This window comes from Microtus ochrogaster, chromosome 17 (assembly GCF_000317375.1).
Source record: "Microtus ochrogaster isolate Prairie Vole_2 chromosome 17, MicOch1.0, whole genome shotgun sequence".
In the NCBI taxonomy this organism is placed as follows: Eukaryota; Metazoa; Chordata; class Mammalia; order Rodentia; family Cricetidae; genus Microtus; species Microtus ochrogaster.
In genome coordinates this window covers 33,233,851-33,248,650 of record NC_022019.1, presented here as the reverse complement: position 1 = coordinate 33,248,650, position 14,800 = coordinate 33,233,851, and the positions used below count along the sequence as shown (strand labels likewise).

General features: G+C 47.8%; 1 protein-coding gene across 14 annotated transcripts in view; it reads left to right on the top strand.

Moving 5' to 3' along the window:
• Positions 1–14,800, top strand: part of Dock9 (dedicator of cytokinesis 9) — a 250,768-nt gene that overhangs the window by 225,657 nt on the left and 10,311 nt on the right. For 8 of the 14 annotated variants that reach the window (XM_026783247.1, XM_026783251.1, XM_026783243.1 and 5 more), the window contains 6 exons: positions 4,334–4,456; positions 5,358–5,471; positions 5,671–5,676; positions 6,103–6,138; positions 6,854–7,000; positions 9,504–9,714. In XM_026783247.1, coding sequence (XP_026639048.1) covers positions 4,334–4,456; positions 5,358–5,471; positions 5,671–5,676; positions 6,103–6,138; positions 6,854–7,000; positions 9,504–9,714 — 637 coding nt within the window. The remainder of the gene's footprint in view (positions 1–4,333; positions 4,457–5,357; positions 5,472–5,670; positions 5,677–6,102; positions 6,139–6,853; positions 7,001–9,503; positions 9,715–14,800) is intronic. The other 6 variants (XM_026783249.1, XM_026783246.1, XM_026783245.1 and 3 more) reach the window with 2 other exon arrangements.

Below are 14,800 nucleotides of genomic sequence, written 5' to 3'. Positions count from 1 at the left end.
AAAAAAAAAAAAAGATTAAATTACTAATTTCATTTTTATGCAGAAAACATTGAGTATGCCCCTGCAGGGGTGTGTTTAATCCACCCACTTTCTCCTCCCTTTCTCTCTGGGCACCCTGATGCAGATGTTCCAGCCCGTCAGGCTGTGTGCCAGTTCTGCATGTACCGTGTGCCTCTTAGGTTTTTATTGCTGTGATAAAACACCGTAACCAAAGGCGACTTGGGGAGAAAAGGTTTATTTGCTTTTATGCTTCCAGGTAATGGTCCTTCACTGAGGGAAGTCAGAGCAGGAGCAGGAAGTGAGGCAGGAGCCCGGAGACTGCTGCTCTCCTGGCTTTCTCGGCCTGCTTTCTTAGCTACTTCAGGACCACCTGCCCTGGGGTCGCATCAGTGGGCTGGGCCTTCCCACAGGCCTTAAAAACACACCTGTGGTGTTCCTTACAGGAAATCACCTAATCCGTGCTTTGGATTTTAATAAGTACTTTTTTTTCTTTTTTTGGCAAACATGAGTGTAAGGACAAATTGCAAGTAGTAGGTAGCAGAAGGTGGAAACAGTCCGTAGATAACAACACATTATCAAAGCTGGCACTTACAGCACTCAGCAATTGGAATAGCAAGTGAGGGGAGCCAGCAATTGAGATAGTCGTAGCATCCAGCAGAAATGGCCAAGGAAGCCCCACGGAGACCGTCATGCTGGACCCCTGGCTAAGCATCTTCCAGGCCAGGCAGAGCATCCTCTGCACAGAGGCTCAGGCTTCTCTTTCCCACCCCAGGCAGGCTTGCACCACTCTGTTGGAAATGGTTTAGCTTCCAGCTGTTCTCACGGGTGTAAGATTTTTAACACCCTTAGCTGTTGGCTGCTGCCGTTTCTCCTCGTTACAGGGAACCAGCCTGCTGCCCTAGGACAGTTTTGGAGGACACGCTTGAGGCTGGAACGAGTGAGCCCTCCTGCCTCGCTATTGACCGTTCAGCTCTTTATTAGACCAATCAGGTATTTTAGGCAGGCAAAGTAACACAGCTTCACAGAGGTAAACAAATACACCATAAAAGAATGCAACACATCTTTGCATCATTAAACAAATATTCTACAGGATAAAAAAAAAATGTAACACGTCTTAAACTAATGTTCCATAACACTGGGGCTATGTAAGTTCCCATCTCAAAACTGTATTCTAGAAGGTGCAGTAAGGACAGCAGGAGAGCAGTGGGGGTCTGAGCATAGCGGGATTTGTTTCCGAGAGATAGCAGAGGCAGGAGAGCCTGTCGTTATAAAGACAAGAGATGGGTATCTGAAGGAGGGGAGCGGGCTAGGACGCTAGTGAGGACGTGTGTGACTAGTACTTGTGATATGTAACCACAGGCAGCCATCTGTGCCATCTGCCAGAGGGAAGGGAATTGGCTCCTTTTGGGAGAAGGGGTTGGCTTCACCAGTTCCTGAGAAATGCTAGCTTTTTTCTAAAGGCCAGAAATCCTTGGTCCAGGTTAAACCCATTTCTGGATCTAGGAACTTTCTTTTCCTTTTGGACTTTGGGGACTTTTTCCTTTGTACCTGACGAACACAAACAAATCATTTACTCCAAATTTTTATTATACTGTAATTGCTAAGGCATGGGGTTAAAGTTAACTACTGTTTGTTTAACTGATCCATGGTAAATAGGGTGACATTATTATAGATCTGTCCATGGTATGACTTGATGGTGCATCTAGTGAAACCAACCGTACTTTTTCACGCACAAAAAAAATTACATCCGTGATAAACCTGGAAGTTAGAATACAAGGAACCAAACGATTACACGTTGTAGAATAGTTTGAAGATGAAGTTTAATGTTGGCCATTACAATGCCATCCTCTTGGGAAACTGGGTTTTCTTGGACTCCGTCAGCCACCTCTGTGGGTCCGTGGCAGCACTGGGATGCAGGTACTTGGGAAATACCCATTGGTGGTGAGCGAGTTGGAAAGGAGGGAGGGAGGGAGGGAGGGAGGGAAGGAGGAGACTGCTTGCAGGTATGTGGGGAGAAAGTTTATTGTGGATACAAGGGAGAGCACCGTCAGAGGCAGGGACATCTAAGAGTCTAGAGTGGACATGACCTTGAGCCTTGTTGGAGGGGGGAGCTGCCAACCAAGAGGGGCAGCCCAGGCCAAGAGACTGGCTGGATTGTATAATGGGCATCTGGAGGGGAAGGCAGCCCAGCCCCTGGGCTGGAGAAGTTTAGGGTAGGATGCGGGGTACAGCTAAGAGGGCCCTGTAATAGGTAGAGATTGAGGAATGCAAGGAGAGCCTGGGGGCCGGTTGTCCCGGGTTTGAGACCTAACAATAAGTCTGGCCTAAGATTTGTAAGAAATCCAAGGCTTTGATACAGCCCATCAACTCCTCTCCCACACAAAAGAGTGTCCCTGACACCCAGTATTGCCGACATCCCTGAGAAAAATGCAAACCTGCCTCTAAGAACCACTTGCTTGCTGACTGTGTATGTACACTGGTAGAAATAAGATTTTTTTAAAAAAAAAAAAAAACAAAATTAATACAAAGTAGAAAGTAATGGTTCAAGTGTGGGGAAAGTTTTTTAACTGGCCAGTGAATTAGATGCAGGGTTTACAGACTGCACGGCAGTGGGGTGTATGGGTGTGGGGGGATCGAGTCTGACTGTTCTCCCCAGACACCAGTGAGGGTGAGAAAGACGTGAGCATGCCTGTATGACTGCAAAGTGATACAAGCTGTACTTTCATGCTTTCTGTTTTAGCTTCTTACGAGCAGAGGAACATGAAGAAATCTTAAGCGTGTTTAGTGTGCTGGACTATTAGACATCTTTTTATCGTACATGCAGAGGAGAAGGGATGGCGCTGGAGATTCTCTGGGTTCTTTGCTGCTGTCGTCGTGGTTACTGCGCACAGCTGGCTTTAACGAGAGCTGCCATAAAGCCTGAGACAACTGTCCTACCTTTTTATAAGCTCTGGTGCAGAGTTCAACAGCACAAATGACAATTTTATGATGTATAAATATGACATGAGTTAGATGGGCCTGATTCGACAGTTTTATCTGATGGACTGATTGTTTAAAAATGATATTTTCTTTGGCTCCATAAACCGTGGGCATTGAATCTGTGGTGAACATTAGGCTAAAAATGGAAAATATAGAAATTCAGGAAGAACTAGTAAAACCCGAGGTATTGGGGTGAGCACACGGGGTTGGGCACGCGGCTCCATTGGTAGGGTGTTTGCCTGGCATGTGTGAAACCCTGTGTTCAATCTTCCACACCATATAAACCAGGTGAGACCAGCCTGGGATACATGAGCTGTCTCAAGATAATCGCGATATTAAAAATAAGACAGTATTAACAATATTATTGCCAGTATTAGAGATGAGACAAGTATGTTTACCTTATTAAATCCAACCCAGTTCCAGTATTAGAGACGAGACAAATATGTTTACTTTCTGAAATCCGAGCCTTTAACAAGCTGTCGGCTGAGGCAGAAGTGGGCTCTTCAGTCCTGACCATGGCCATGTGACAAATACTAGCCCCAGTCAGCTCCATGCTGCCGCTCTTGTATCTGCCATTCCCGTCCCAGCATTCCAGGTCAGGAACCTTAAACTTGACCCGCCATGGCGCCATGATGAACCCGTGGCTACGTCTAAGAAAAAGTCCATGATGATTGGTATATAAGCTGTAGGTAGTGTTTCTCCCCAAGTCTGAGAGCTCTACCCAGAGCAGAGAACTGTGCACCCTTCTCTAGAAGGAAATTGCCAAGAGGAGGAGGAAAGGGTATTGCTGAAGCAGGCCTAGGTTCCCCCATCGCCATCCCTGGATAACGTCAAGACGTTTAGTTGGTGTTGAAGTCATGCTTAGTAATGCTGCATAGCTCAGCATTGCCAGTGTTTGTTCATCAGAGAGGATAAATAAATCTCCAAGTTACGGTTCTAAAGAGAGAGCTAATAAACAAGCTAAGAACTTGTGGGAGTCTACCAGAGCCAACTTTCTATACCTTGTAAAAAAATTATTTTATGTGTATGAGTTTTGTCTGTGTGTATATTTGTGTATCACATGTATGCTATCCCACAAGAAGGTGTCGGGATCCCCGGAACTGGAGTTGTAGGCAGCTGTGGGTGCTGAGAACCAGCCTGGGTCCTTTGCACGGGCAGTCAGTGCTCCTAACTGCTGGGCCAGCTCTTAGCCCAGGTATTACACCTTTCTGGTTTTCGCATATAAACATGACTTGGGGAGAACTTGTGAGTTGTTATAGTCTTGGATTCGTTAGAAATTGATCCACTGCCTATGGTTGTACGCGATGACGGATTCTCTGTAACCTCTCCCGGCCCCGCCCTCCCCCTTGATCAGGATGTACTGATGGAGCTGCTGGAGCAGTGTGCAGACGGACTTTGGAAGGCCGAGCGCTACGAGCTGATCGCCGACATCTACAAGCTCATCATCCCCATTTATGAAAAGCGGAGGGATTTCGAGGTATCGCGCCCTCTTTTCTCCTGTTTGACACCACCCAGACCTCATGCAGAGAGAGCCAGCAGGCCTGGGTTCAGTGATGCCCGGTGGTCTCCAGTTACCCACATTGTATCAAAGGCGGTCACCAGTCACCATCTATAGCGCTATCAGATGTCACACACCTTGGGCCCTGCCTATGCAGACACCCCCGTGTCTCGAATGCAAGGGTTCTCTCCCACCCCTGAACCTTGGAAGTTTCCTTAGACGGCTGTTTGATTTCCAGGGGCCCTTCCTTGCTTCCTCTGCATGAGGGAATGGCAGCCCTTCCACCTTCCAGGGTTCAGAAGTCAGCCATTGCCCCAGCAAATCAAACGGAGTATGAAGAGCAGAACCCGCATGATGTCAGAGATTTTCTCCTCCACCTCATGTTAGCTTGGAAAGAGACCTCCAAGGGTGTAATCCAGAAATGATCACTGAGTTAAACAGTCAAAATACACTCTTGGGAATCAGGCGATAGGCCAGTCAGTAAAGTGTTGCCTCGAAAGCCCGAGGACCTGAGTTCAATACCCAGAACATATGTAAAAAAGCTGGGCGTGATCACACCTGCTTGGACTCCCAGGGCTGGAGAGAGAGAGACACATGATGCCTAGGGGTGACCGACCCCCCTGCATGGCCTTCTTGATGGGTTCTGAGCCAGTGAGAGACCCTGTCGTAGGTGGACAGGGCCTGAGGAATGCCACCCAGGCTGGTGCCCCGGCTCTCACATGTATGCACACACACCCACATGCACACTCCCTACCCCCCCCCCACACACACAAACATAGAGTGACTTTTCTACTCAGAGTCCATCATCACATTTGAATTGTTTTCAGTTTTATTCTGCGACTTGCAAATAGGAAGAAATGTGTCTTCTTCTGCTTTCCAGAGACTAGCCCACCTGTATGACACGCTGCACCGGGCGTACAGCAAAGTGACCGAGGTCATGCACTCGGGCCGCAGGCTCCTGGGGACCTACTTCCGGGTGGCCTTCTTTGGACAGGTGAGCCTTCAGCCCGTTCTGTAGGCTGTCCCTAGTCCTTTATCTTCCTTCTCTTAAAGTGAGATCCTGAGAATTTTCCACTCTGTAAACGCTAAAGTAATGAATTTCTCATATGACATGTGGCTCTTATCTTCCTCTGGAGTAAACTCTGCTTTTTTGTTTTTCTTTCTTCCTCTCTTTCCTTTATCACTTTCTTAAGGCAGCGGTAAGTTCTTCCTCCATCCTTAGCGTCATCTCTCATTCTTCCATGTGGTTTGCAAGTTTCTTTTTCAAGTCTTATATGTTTACTGTCTAGTCACTTCAAACTCCAGAACGAAAATTAACATTTTTATTCCATTTACAGAAAGCATCCGTTCCCTTACACATCCGTATTGCATGTTTTAAGGCAAAAATTAAGACCTGCTTTGTGCCTGTGTCTCAGTCTTTTATATACTATCTGCGCACTCATAGTTATCACTGTCATTCTTGGGGAGTCCTGTCGGAGAGGGGGTTACATAAACAAGCTTTAACCTTCAGGCTCTAACATTATTAAATGGAGTAGATTATCATCTGTTCATTGAGGGCGTGTGGTTTTCCGATGAGCGCTTTATAACCTTCAATTTACTCTGTTATTGTTTTTTTATAACTATAGCAATACCAGTTTACAGACAGTGCAACAGACGTGGAGGTAATTCCAGTAAATGCTTCTAAAGCAAGTAACGTTAGTGGAGTGAGCGCCTCTAAACTCCCAGTTTGGTGTGGATTTTTCATTTGTTTGTTTCATGTTAGCCTGTTTTTTTTTTTTCCCCATCACCTATATTGTTTCTTACGCCATTTTATATCCTTTTACTTTAGATAAGCGACTTTTTGAACATTAATTTCAAATATTAACCCCCAATCTGGACATTTTAATTTCCCAACCTTTTTCACTTCCCGTATAATGTTAAACCTGTGGGCACTTGTGATTGGCTGGTTTTCACGGAAGCATTTCCAGTTCTGTGCTGCTGACCTTCAGTGTTTACCTCAGCGGGGAAGCACGGCCAAATCCACTCAAACTTTATGTACTTCTTGCTCGGCCTGCTCCAGACCAGACGTGCATCCCTGGTTGTTTCTCCATGTGCCCTGCTTCTGGGAACGTGAAACAGGCCTGCCCCCATCACACCTCACGGAGAGAGTGCTGCCTGGGCCCCACCCTTTCATCTCACACACTTAATGACTTGCGTTTGTACTTTTGTGTTTTCCCCGTCTTTGCGCCTTGACTCCGCCTCAGAGCCCTTTCCTTCCCCTGTGAGTGCCTGTCTAAATGGGGTTTTATTTTGGAATCATCTTTCTCATGGCTTTTCCCTGCTGTGGTCAGCCTCGGGCACACCCGGGAGCATGCCTAACGGTGCTTTTCCTCGCAGGGTTTCTTTGAAGATGAAGATGGCAAGGAGTATATCTACAAAGAGCCCAAGCTCACGCCTCTGTCGGAGATTTCCCAGAGGCTCCTTAAGCTTTACTCGGATAAATTTGGTTCGGAAAATGTCAAAATGATACAGGATTCTGGCAAGGTATGATTGCTGTCTGATAAGCTGCCTAGCAATTTTTAAATTCTGTGTGATTGGCCGTGTAGTGCGTACTCACAAATGTGAAAAGCCCTGCTTCGTTCTAAGGACACCAGCCTGAAGAACTAGAACCCTTTTGTTCCTGCATCCTCTGCTGAGTGCCCAGAGTCTAGCATCTGCTTCCTGAGAGCCCTCATTTTCTCCTGCTCACCTGACTAGGTTGCTATTGCAGCAGGGACCAGCCGATATCACCTGGATTCTGGCCCGGGCAGAGGATAGGACAGTCCCTCCTGTGCCTGCAGCCCTCGGCCTCCCTCGCTCCTCTGTACGCTGATTCTGTATGCTAACCCCGCTTTGGCTGCTATGGGCTGTTTTCAGACCAATTTCTCTGGAATCAGATGCTCTGTAGTAGGAAAGGGACCAGAGAAGGAAGCCAGTTCGCAGCCACAGAGACTTGGGGCCACTTGGCCTGTCATCTCCTTCTCATCACAGTCATGGGGTCCCACGTTGGTCCCCTGTGGGCTTCTCAGGGATGTGCTGATTTCTGTGTTACCCACCTGTGGAGTCCCTGGTTAGCACACCACCGAAACCGGGACACAGCTGTGCAAGCCAGTCTTCCAGCAGTGAAATCTCTCACGTGCCCCGTCCTCTCCTGAGTCCCTGTGGTGTAATTCTTGGTGTCATTTTAAGAGAGTCATGCGTAAGGGAAAGAAAACGGTGTGTTTGACTAGAAGCCTCAGTCAGACTTGGTCATTAAGACCCCCCTTTAAAACAGATCAAGCTACTTGCCTGGTTGGGCTTCTTCTGGGAGCAGCCCTGTGTCTGCAGAGACAGCTTCCGCATGCAGCCTTTCTTCCGAGCTCCCAGTCCTCCCTCGTTCACAGTGTGGTCCTGTGGAGCTGCTGAATTACAGAGCCCTCCTCCCGAGTCAGCGTCCGACTGTCTGTGCGGCAGTCTGGAACACAAAGGGTAGGGAGGAACATCACAACCAGGCGGGCAGCGCCATTCTTGCTGCCTTTTAATTGATTTTGCTAAAGAAAGTCAGCTTTCATAGATTGAAACGCAATTATATGATGGTCAAGCCAGCGAGATGGTCAGTGGGTAGAGGAGCTTGCACACAGGCCCGAGAGTTCCGCTCCCAGGCTCCACAAGGTGGCCGGAGAGAACCAACTCCCGAGAGTTGCTCTCTGGCCTCTATGTGCATGCGCCATGACACACGTGCAAACAAATACGTAAGAAATACAGTTAGGATTGTCCAGATGACTTTTCTGAAATCCAGGAAAATTCTGTTTTACCTTCTGCACTAGGCTCTCTCCACTAACCTTTTCCTCCTTTTTTCTGAGCGCCTCTGCTGAACCATGAAACCATCTTTGCTGCCCCAAGCCCTCTGCAAGCCGTTTCTTCTGTGGTCATTTATTGCCCTTGGTTAAATACAATTAGGATGTGCAGAATCGATTTGCCTCGCTAATGTAAATCAGCTCTGTCCCCCTGTGGAACATGCCTGTTTAATTTTCCATCATGTGTCAGACGCCAGAGGTCCACCAATTCAGTCTGGTTACAAAAGCATTCATGTGTAGGGTTAATCACAAAAGAAACTTCATTGTAAATGAGGTTAATCCGCACTTGTATTAAATAAATTCATCTGCAGCTGTTGGTGTCTCATTTGATCTGACAACCAGTTAATAGTAATTTAGGGCCTAACATTTGATCCTTATTCTTAAAATAAACCCCTCTTCTAGCCAAGCACATAAAAGTTTTAGAATAAACAAAAATTAGAGTGGAGAAATCCAGACTAAGGCAGAGCCAAGAGACAAGCTCAGTGTGGTGACTTACTCTGTAATCCCATCATTTACAAAGGGGACACAGGAGGATCGTGGGTTCAAAGCCACACTGGGCTACAAGAGATTCTTCTAAAAGAAGCAGGGTAGGGGAGGAGGACTGGAAGGAAGAAGAGAGGGAGCGAGGGACAGACAGACACTCCGATGTGAAGTGTAGCGGTTGTTAGACTCCATCAGTCTGAATACTTCTGAGGGAGTTAAGATGTCTTGAATAGAATTATTGTCGCTAAGTACTATAGTGCATTGTGTTTTTAGAGGAAAATGTTCTCATTTTTAGGAAAAACAGGGTGGTGTGTCATGATGTATACCATTTACATTGAAATGTGGTGTGTGTGTTTATCAAAGTCTGATAGTAAGGTATATTGACACCTGAGTGAAGATGTGATGAATCCCATTACTTTGTATGGTAACCTGAAAAATCAGTTTTAACACCCTGTCTCCACACATTGGTTTGTGCATACTTACATGTATGTGTATGCATCTCTTCTTGAAACAAATACAGCAAGGTGGTAGCGGTGATGATCCTCTTGGTAGATAGTGGGTGTTCTTCTACTGGTTTTTTTCCAATCTTCCTAAATTTGTTTTTCTCAGATGTTTTCTAATGAAAAGTTTAGAAGACTCATTGTAGACCAGGAATAGTGCCTGACTTGGTGTTGCTTATTGTTTTCAAGGTTAACCCAAAGGACCTGGATTCCAAGTTTGCTTACATCCAGGTGACCCACGTGACCCCGTTCTTTGACGAGAAGGAGTTACAGGAGAGGAGAACGGAGTTTGAGAGATGCCACAACATCCGGCGCTTCATGTTCGAGATGCCCTTCACCCAGACTGGAAAGAGGCAGGGCGGGGTGGAGGAGCAGTGCAAACGGCGCACCATCCTGACAGGTACGCAGGCCTCCCTCCCGCCAGACGTTGTACACCTGGGTACGCACGCCTTCCTCCCGCCAGACAGTGCACCTCTCTCACTAGAGTAAGGACTGGGGTACACACGCCTCCCTCCCGCCAGACGCTGTACACGGCTCTCTAGCGCTAGCGTAAGGACCTGGGTACGCACGCCTTCTTCCCGCCAGACAGTGTACCGCTCTCACTAGAGTAAGGACTGGGGTACGCACGCCTTCTTCCCGCCAGACAGTGTACCGCTCTCACTAGAGTAAGGACTGGGGTACGCACGCCTCCCTCCCACCAGACACTGTAGGCTCTGGCTAGAACCTGGGAACTAACACCTCCCTCCTGCCAGACGCTGTACGGCTCTTGCTAGAGTAAGGACTGGGGTACACATGCATCCCTCCCGCCAGACAGTGTATTTGCTTCGCTAGAGTAAGGACCGGGGAGATGGCTCAGTGTTTAAAACCACTTCTGTTCTCCCACATCGCCTGGATTCAATTCCCAGCACCCACATGGTGACTTACAAACATCTATAACTCCAGCCCTAGGAGACCGAGAGGGTTTGACACCCTCTTCTGGCTTTCTTGGGCACTGGGCATGCGTGAAGGTACACAGACATACGTGCAGACCAAAGACCTATAACACATAAAAATAAATGAACCCTAAAACATTAAAATAGACATATGTGCAGACCAAAGACCTATACACATAAAAATAAATAAACCCTAAAACATTAAAATACATAAACTCATGACTTGGGGCCAGAGAAGTGACTCAGCAGTTACGAGTGCTTACTGTTCTTCTGTACGGTTCAGTTCCCAGCACCCCACAGCAGGCCGCAGACAGTTGCCTGTAACCCCCTCTTCTGGCCTCCAGGCACAGGTGTGCTCCTGTATGTGCTCGCCCACAGACACACATGCACCCAGTAAAAATAAAAATAAACTCACGGCAGCGTAATACAGCAGATATTGTACAGTGTCTGTGGGAGAAATGGTTTAGAATGAGATAAGGGTTTTAAAACAAACACAAAAGCGTGTAGTTATAAACGTTCCCCACTCTTTCTCTTAGGAAAACTCGCAATGCGTAAACCACACTGCCCTCACAAGGGTGAGCCCCTTGCTCTGAGCAAACGGTGGTTTCTCTAATGTACACCGGTTAAGTAAACGATCTCTAGATAATGGTCCTTCTTGGGGTTTCCAGTTTGACTGTGAACAACCTCACTGTGGATTCCCTAAATCAGCATCTGTCAGAGTTTGCTCTGGAGCCACCAAGGTCAGCTGCCCCTGGGAATCTGAACTGCGGATTCCCAGGCTCTAACCACCTCACACCCCGAATCTGCTTAATAAGAAACTAGGGAGGGCACCCAGGCTCTGTGCCCAGCAAGCACCGCAGGAGATTCCTGGTGCGTGCTCAGAGCACACTGCTGAGCTGAGCGGTTATTTTTATCGTGAGTCCTGTTGAGGTGGCGTACTGATTTGACTCATGGCAGGGTGTTCTCCCTGGGCACCTGTTCTTCCGGGTTACAGTTCACACTTGCTGCTGAACCATTTTAGATTAGATAAAGAATGTGGGCTTAGCGCTCTATCACCAAATCAGAGGACAAAGAGTAACTGGCTTCAGAAAGAGGCACAACAGACAGAATAGCCACTCAGCGACTTCGCCAGCCACACCGTAAGGGCCTTGCCTGGGGCTCCTGCAGACCTGGCCACTGCCTCTCTCTGTGTGGATGTGGGGACATTGTGCTTCCCTCTGTGTTAAACAATCCTGTGAAGTACAGACAGGCGGGGAAGGAATGAGTTGGACAACTAGATCTTACCCGCCATTAAACTCTTGCCTTAGGCTTCATGAGGAGCAAAAGGGACCACAGTGTGACACCAGAAACAGGTGCAGGGTTTGCTGCCTGGAAGTGTAGAAGGGACAGCTGACTAGACGGAGTGGAGTTGGAGGAAAGTTCTTTTTCCGTGAAAGCTACTGAGAGTGTCAACACCATGGCAACCTTAAAGAAACACACCAGCTCTTTTGGAGACTTTGAACTAGAGTTTCCCTCCAGTTACTAGGCTCCTGGAACTTCCACCGTCTTGCTGCAGACCTAACCTTTGGCCTTTCCTGCCTCCTGCTTGCAAGCTAACCCTTCTGGAAAGTTCCCAGTCCTGAGAAAACGTCACCATTTTCTCCTCCCTCCCTCAGCTTCCTGGGTGGAAGTTTCTGGCCCTGCCTCTCCTTTCTTCCCAGTTGCTATTCCCAGCTCCTCCAGCTGTCAGTCACCTCCACTGCACTCAGACTGGAAACATCTGTTTGCTGCCTGCCTTCTGTTCACCCTAGCCTGCCCTACAGTTGACATGTGTCCTCTGTCTTCCTAAAGGGCCACACATCAGGACGCTGGGCTGTGTACTACACAGTGGCTTGTTCCCGTGCTCAACTGACTTTCCATCTTCCGGGGCCACTCTGTTCTCTCGTGTAGTCTTGGGACAGTAATGCACGCCCCGGTGAGGCACGGTCCCCAAAGTGAGCCAGACCCTCACATCTCAGCAAGAAAAGACAACAGTCAGCATGGGGTGTTAGAGCATGCCACACGGGATGAGAGACACCATGGAGGTTGGGAGTGTGGAGCCTGGGGGAGAGGAGTACAGTTTAAAGGGGAGGGTGGGGGGGGACTCGTGGGGATATCAGATAGCATGTGATATAGGAGTCAACTTGAAGGAGATGAGGGTGGCCGGAATGTTTGTGTCTGGGCACTCCGGGGAAAGAAAAGGACGGGGTGAAGCTGGCAAGAATACCTGGGTTGTTGTGACCCGGTGGGCCTGGGCACAGACCTGGAGCTTTCTCTGAGTAGTATCGCAGCTCCTGCCTGTGACCCCTTGAAGTCTAGTTCCCCTAAGACGCAGTGGTCGGGACTGAGCGGGATCAGTGTGATCCGTGGGAACCTCATGCACCAACCTTGGAGCTGGCTTTCTCTCTGAAATCATAGCGCCACCTCACCATGTCTGTCACAGATGCTGGACACTTAAGAGTCGTAATGCATTTTCCTAACAGTGGAGAGTGAAATTCCCTTCTGTGGTAACCAGTCCAGCGCATTAGCTGCTGTCAGAACACGGCTTCCCTGGCAGTGGGCACCAATGCTCAGTTCTTATTTAGAAGAAGCAGCCTTGGGCCAAGAGGACTCAGAAGTCCCACTGCTGCCTCGTAATACCTGCAGTCCACAAGGACACAACAGAAATTCCAGGAGGGAGCCCCAGACTGACTTTAAAAACTTGTGAAGATAGACACGAGCGATGGGAACCCCTCTTTATCCAGCTTTGTCTAGTCATCGTTAGCCCCATTCAGTCTGGGATCTGCCCCTGTTCCCCTTGTGTGATAAGCTTTTCCTGAATAAACTATCCCTAGCCACTTACTAAAGAATTCAAATGTATCTCTGAGAGTTCGAGACCAGCCTGGTCTACAGAGCTAGTTCCAGGACAGGCTCCAAAGCCACAGAGAAACCCTGTCTCAAAAAAAACCAAAAAAAAAAAAATTCAAATGTAACTTCTCTCATCTATTGTTGGTTAAAAAAAAATACAATAAGGGGGCCAGGCATGGTGGCACACGCCTTTAATCCCAACACTCGTGAGGCAGAAGCAGATGGATCTCTGAGTCCAAAGACAGCCTCATCTACATGGTGAGGTCTAGGACAGCCAGGCTAGGTGGTGAGAGGCTGTCATACAGAAACAAAATAAAATAAGGCCCTGGAAGATGGTTCCATGAGTAGAAGAGGTGTTTGTGTGCAGGCTTGATGACCCGAGTTTGACCCCTGGATCCCACAAGGTGGCAGGAGAGAACTGAGTCTCAAGAGCGTGCCCCGCCCTCTGCGCGTGCACAGCGGTGCATGCATGCAGTGGTACCTGCACCTTCACACAGACAATTGAACGATAAGTGTTTAAAGTAGCAAATGAGAATATTATAAGTGGTCCTGCAAAGAGACAGAAACGCTAGACACTTGAAGTAGAGACCAACATTACACAAAAGTTTTTTAGCTTTATTTTATGTGTTTGAGTGCGTGCCTGCTGTCTTGGGAGGTCAGAAGAGGGTGCCAGGTCCCCTGGAACTGAAATTACAGGTGGTTGTGCGCAGCCATGTAGGTGCTGAGAACTTGAACTCGGGTCATATTTGCAAGATCAGCAAGGCTTCTTAGTCCCTGAGCCATCTCTCCAGCCCCTATAGTTCTTTTTTATTGTCTGTTGTCGTGCTGTTTGGTGTTGACATGGTTAAAAATAAAAACAGTATGATCTTCTAGTGGAAAAAAGTAAGAAATAGTAAATGTTTTTATATTTCGTAGCCCTGGAAGCTTCAGAGCGCCTCTCCCGTTGGCACAGTAGTTATTGTTAGTGAATTCCTGCTTTGGTGAGGATGCTTTTGTTTGTTTCTCATTGCTATCTTAGGTTTAGACAGATTTGTCATGTATTCGAAGTTGCCCCCCACAGGAAAGGGAATTTTCTCAGAGATATCTGATGGCACTATTTGGGATGGGGGGGGGGTGGCTTGGTCTGCTGTATAATATCTCAAAACTGTTTGGTCTATTTTGTATTTTAGAATCCCTTTAGAACCTACTCGTTTGAGTCTTAACAACTTCCAGGGAGGCCTAGGGCACTTAGAGATGAGAAAGGAAGCAAGGAATAAGAAAAGAGGTTTGTTTTACCCCAAAGACACACTCTACATGTGAAAGGAATAACAGGGCACCAACTCTGTCTACCTTATGATACAACCTGTATGTATGTATGTATGGTATTACACACATCACTAAAGGCCTGGAGAGATGGCCTCAGTGGTTAAGAGCGTTGGCTGCTCCTGCAAAGACCTGAGTTTGGTTCCCAGCTCACACCCACATAGTAGCTTGCAGCGCTTGTAACTCCAATTCTGTCCTCCGTGGGCAACACACACACACAAATGGATAGACAGCCGGGCGGTGGTAGCGCACTCCTTTAATCCCAGCACTTGGGAGGCAGAGGCAGGCGGATCTCTGCGAGTTCGAGACCAGCCTGGTCTACAAGAGCTAGTTCCAGGACAGGCTCCAAAACCACAGAGAAACCCTGTCTCGAAAAACCAAAAAAAA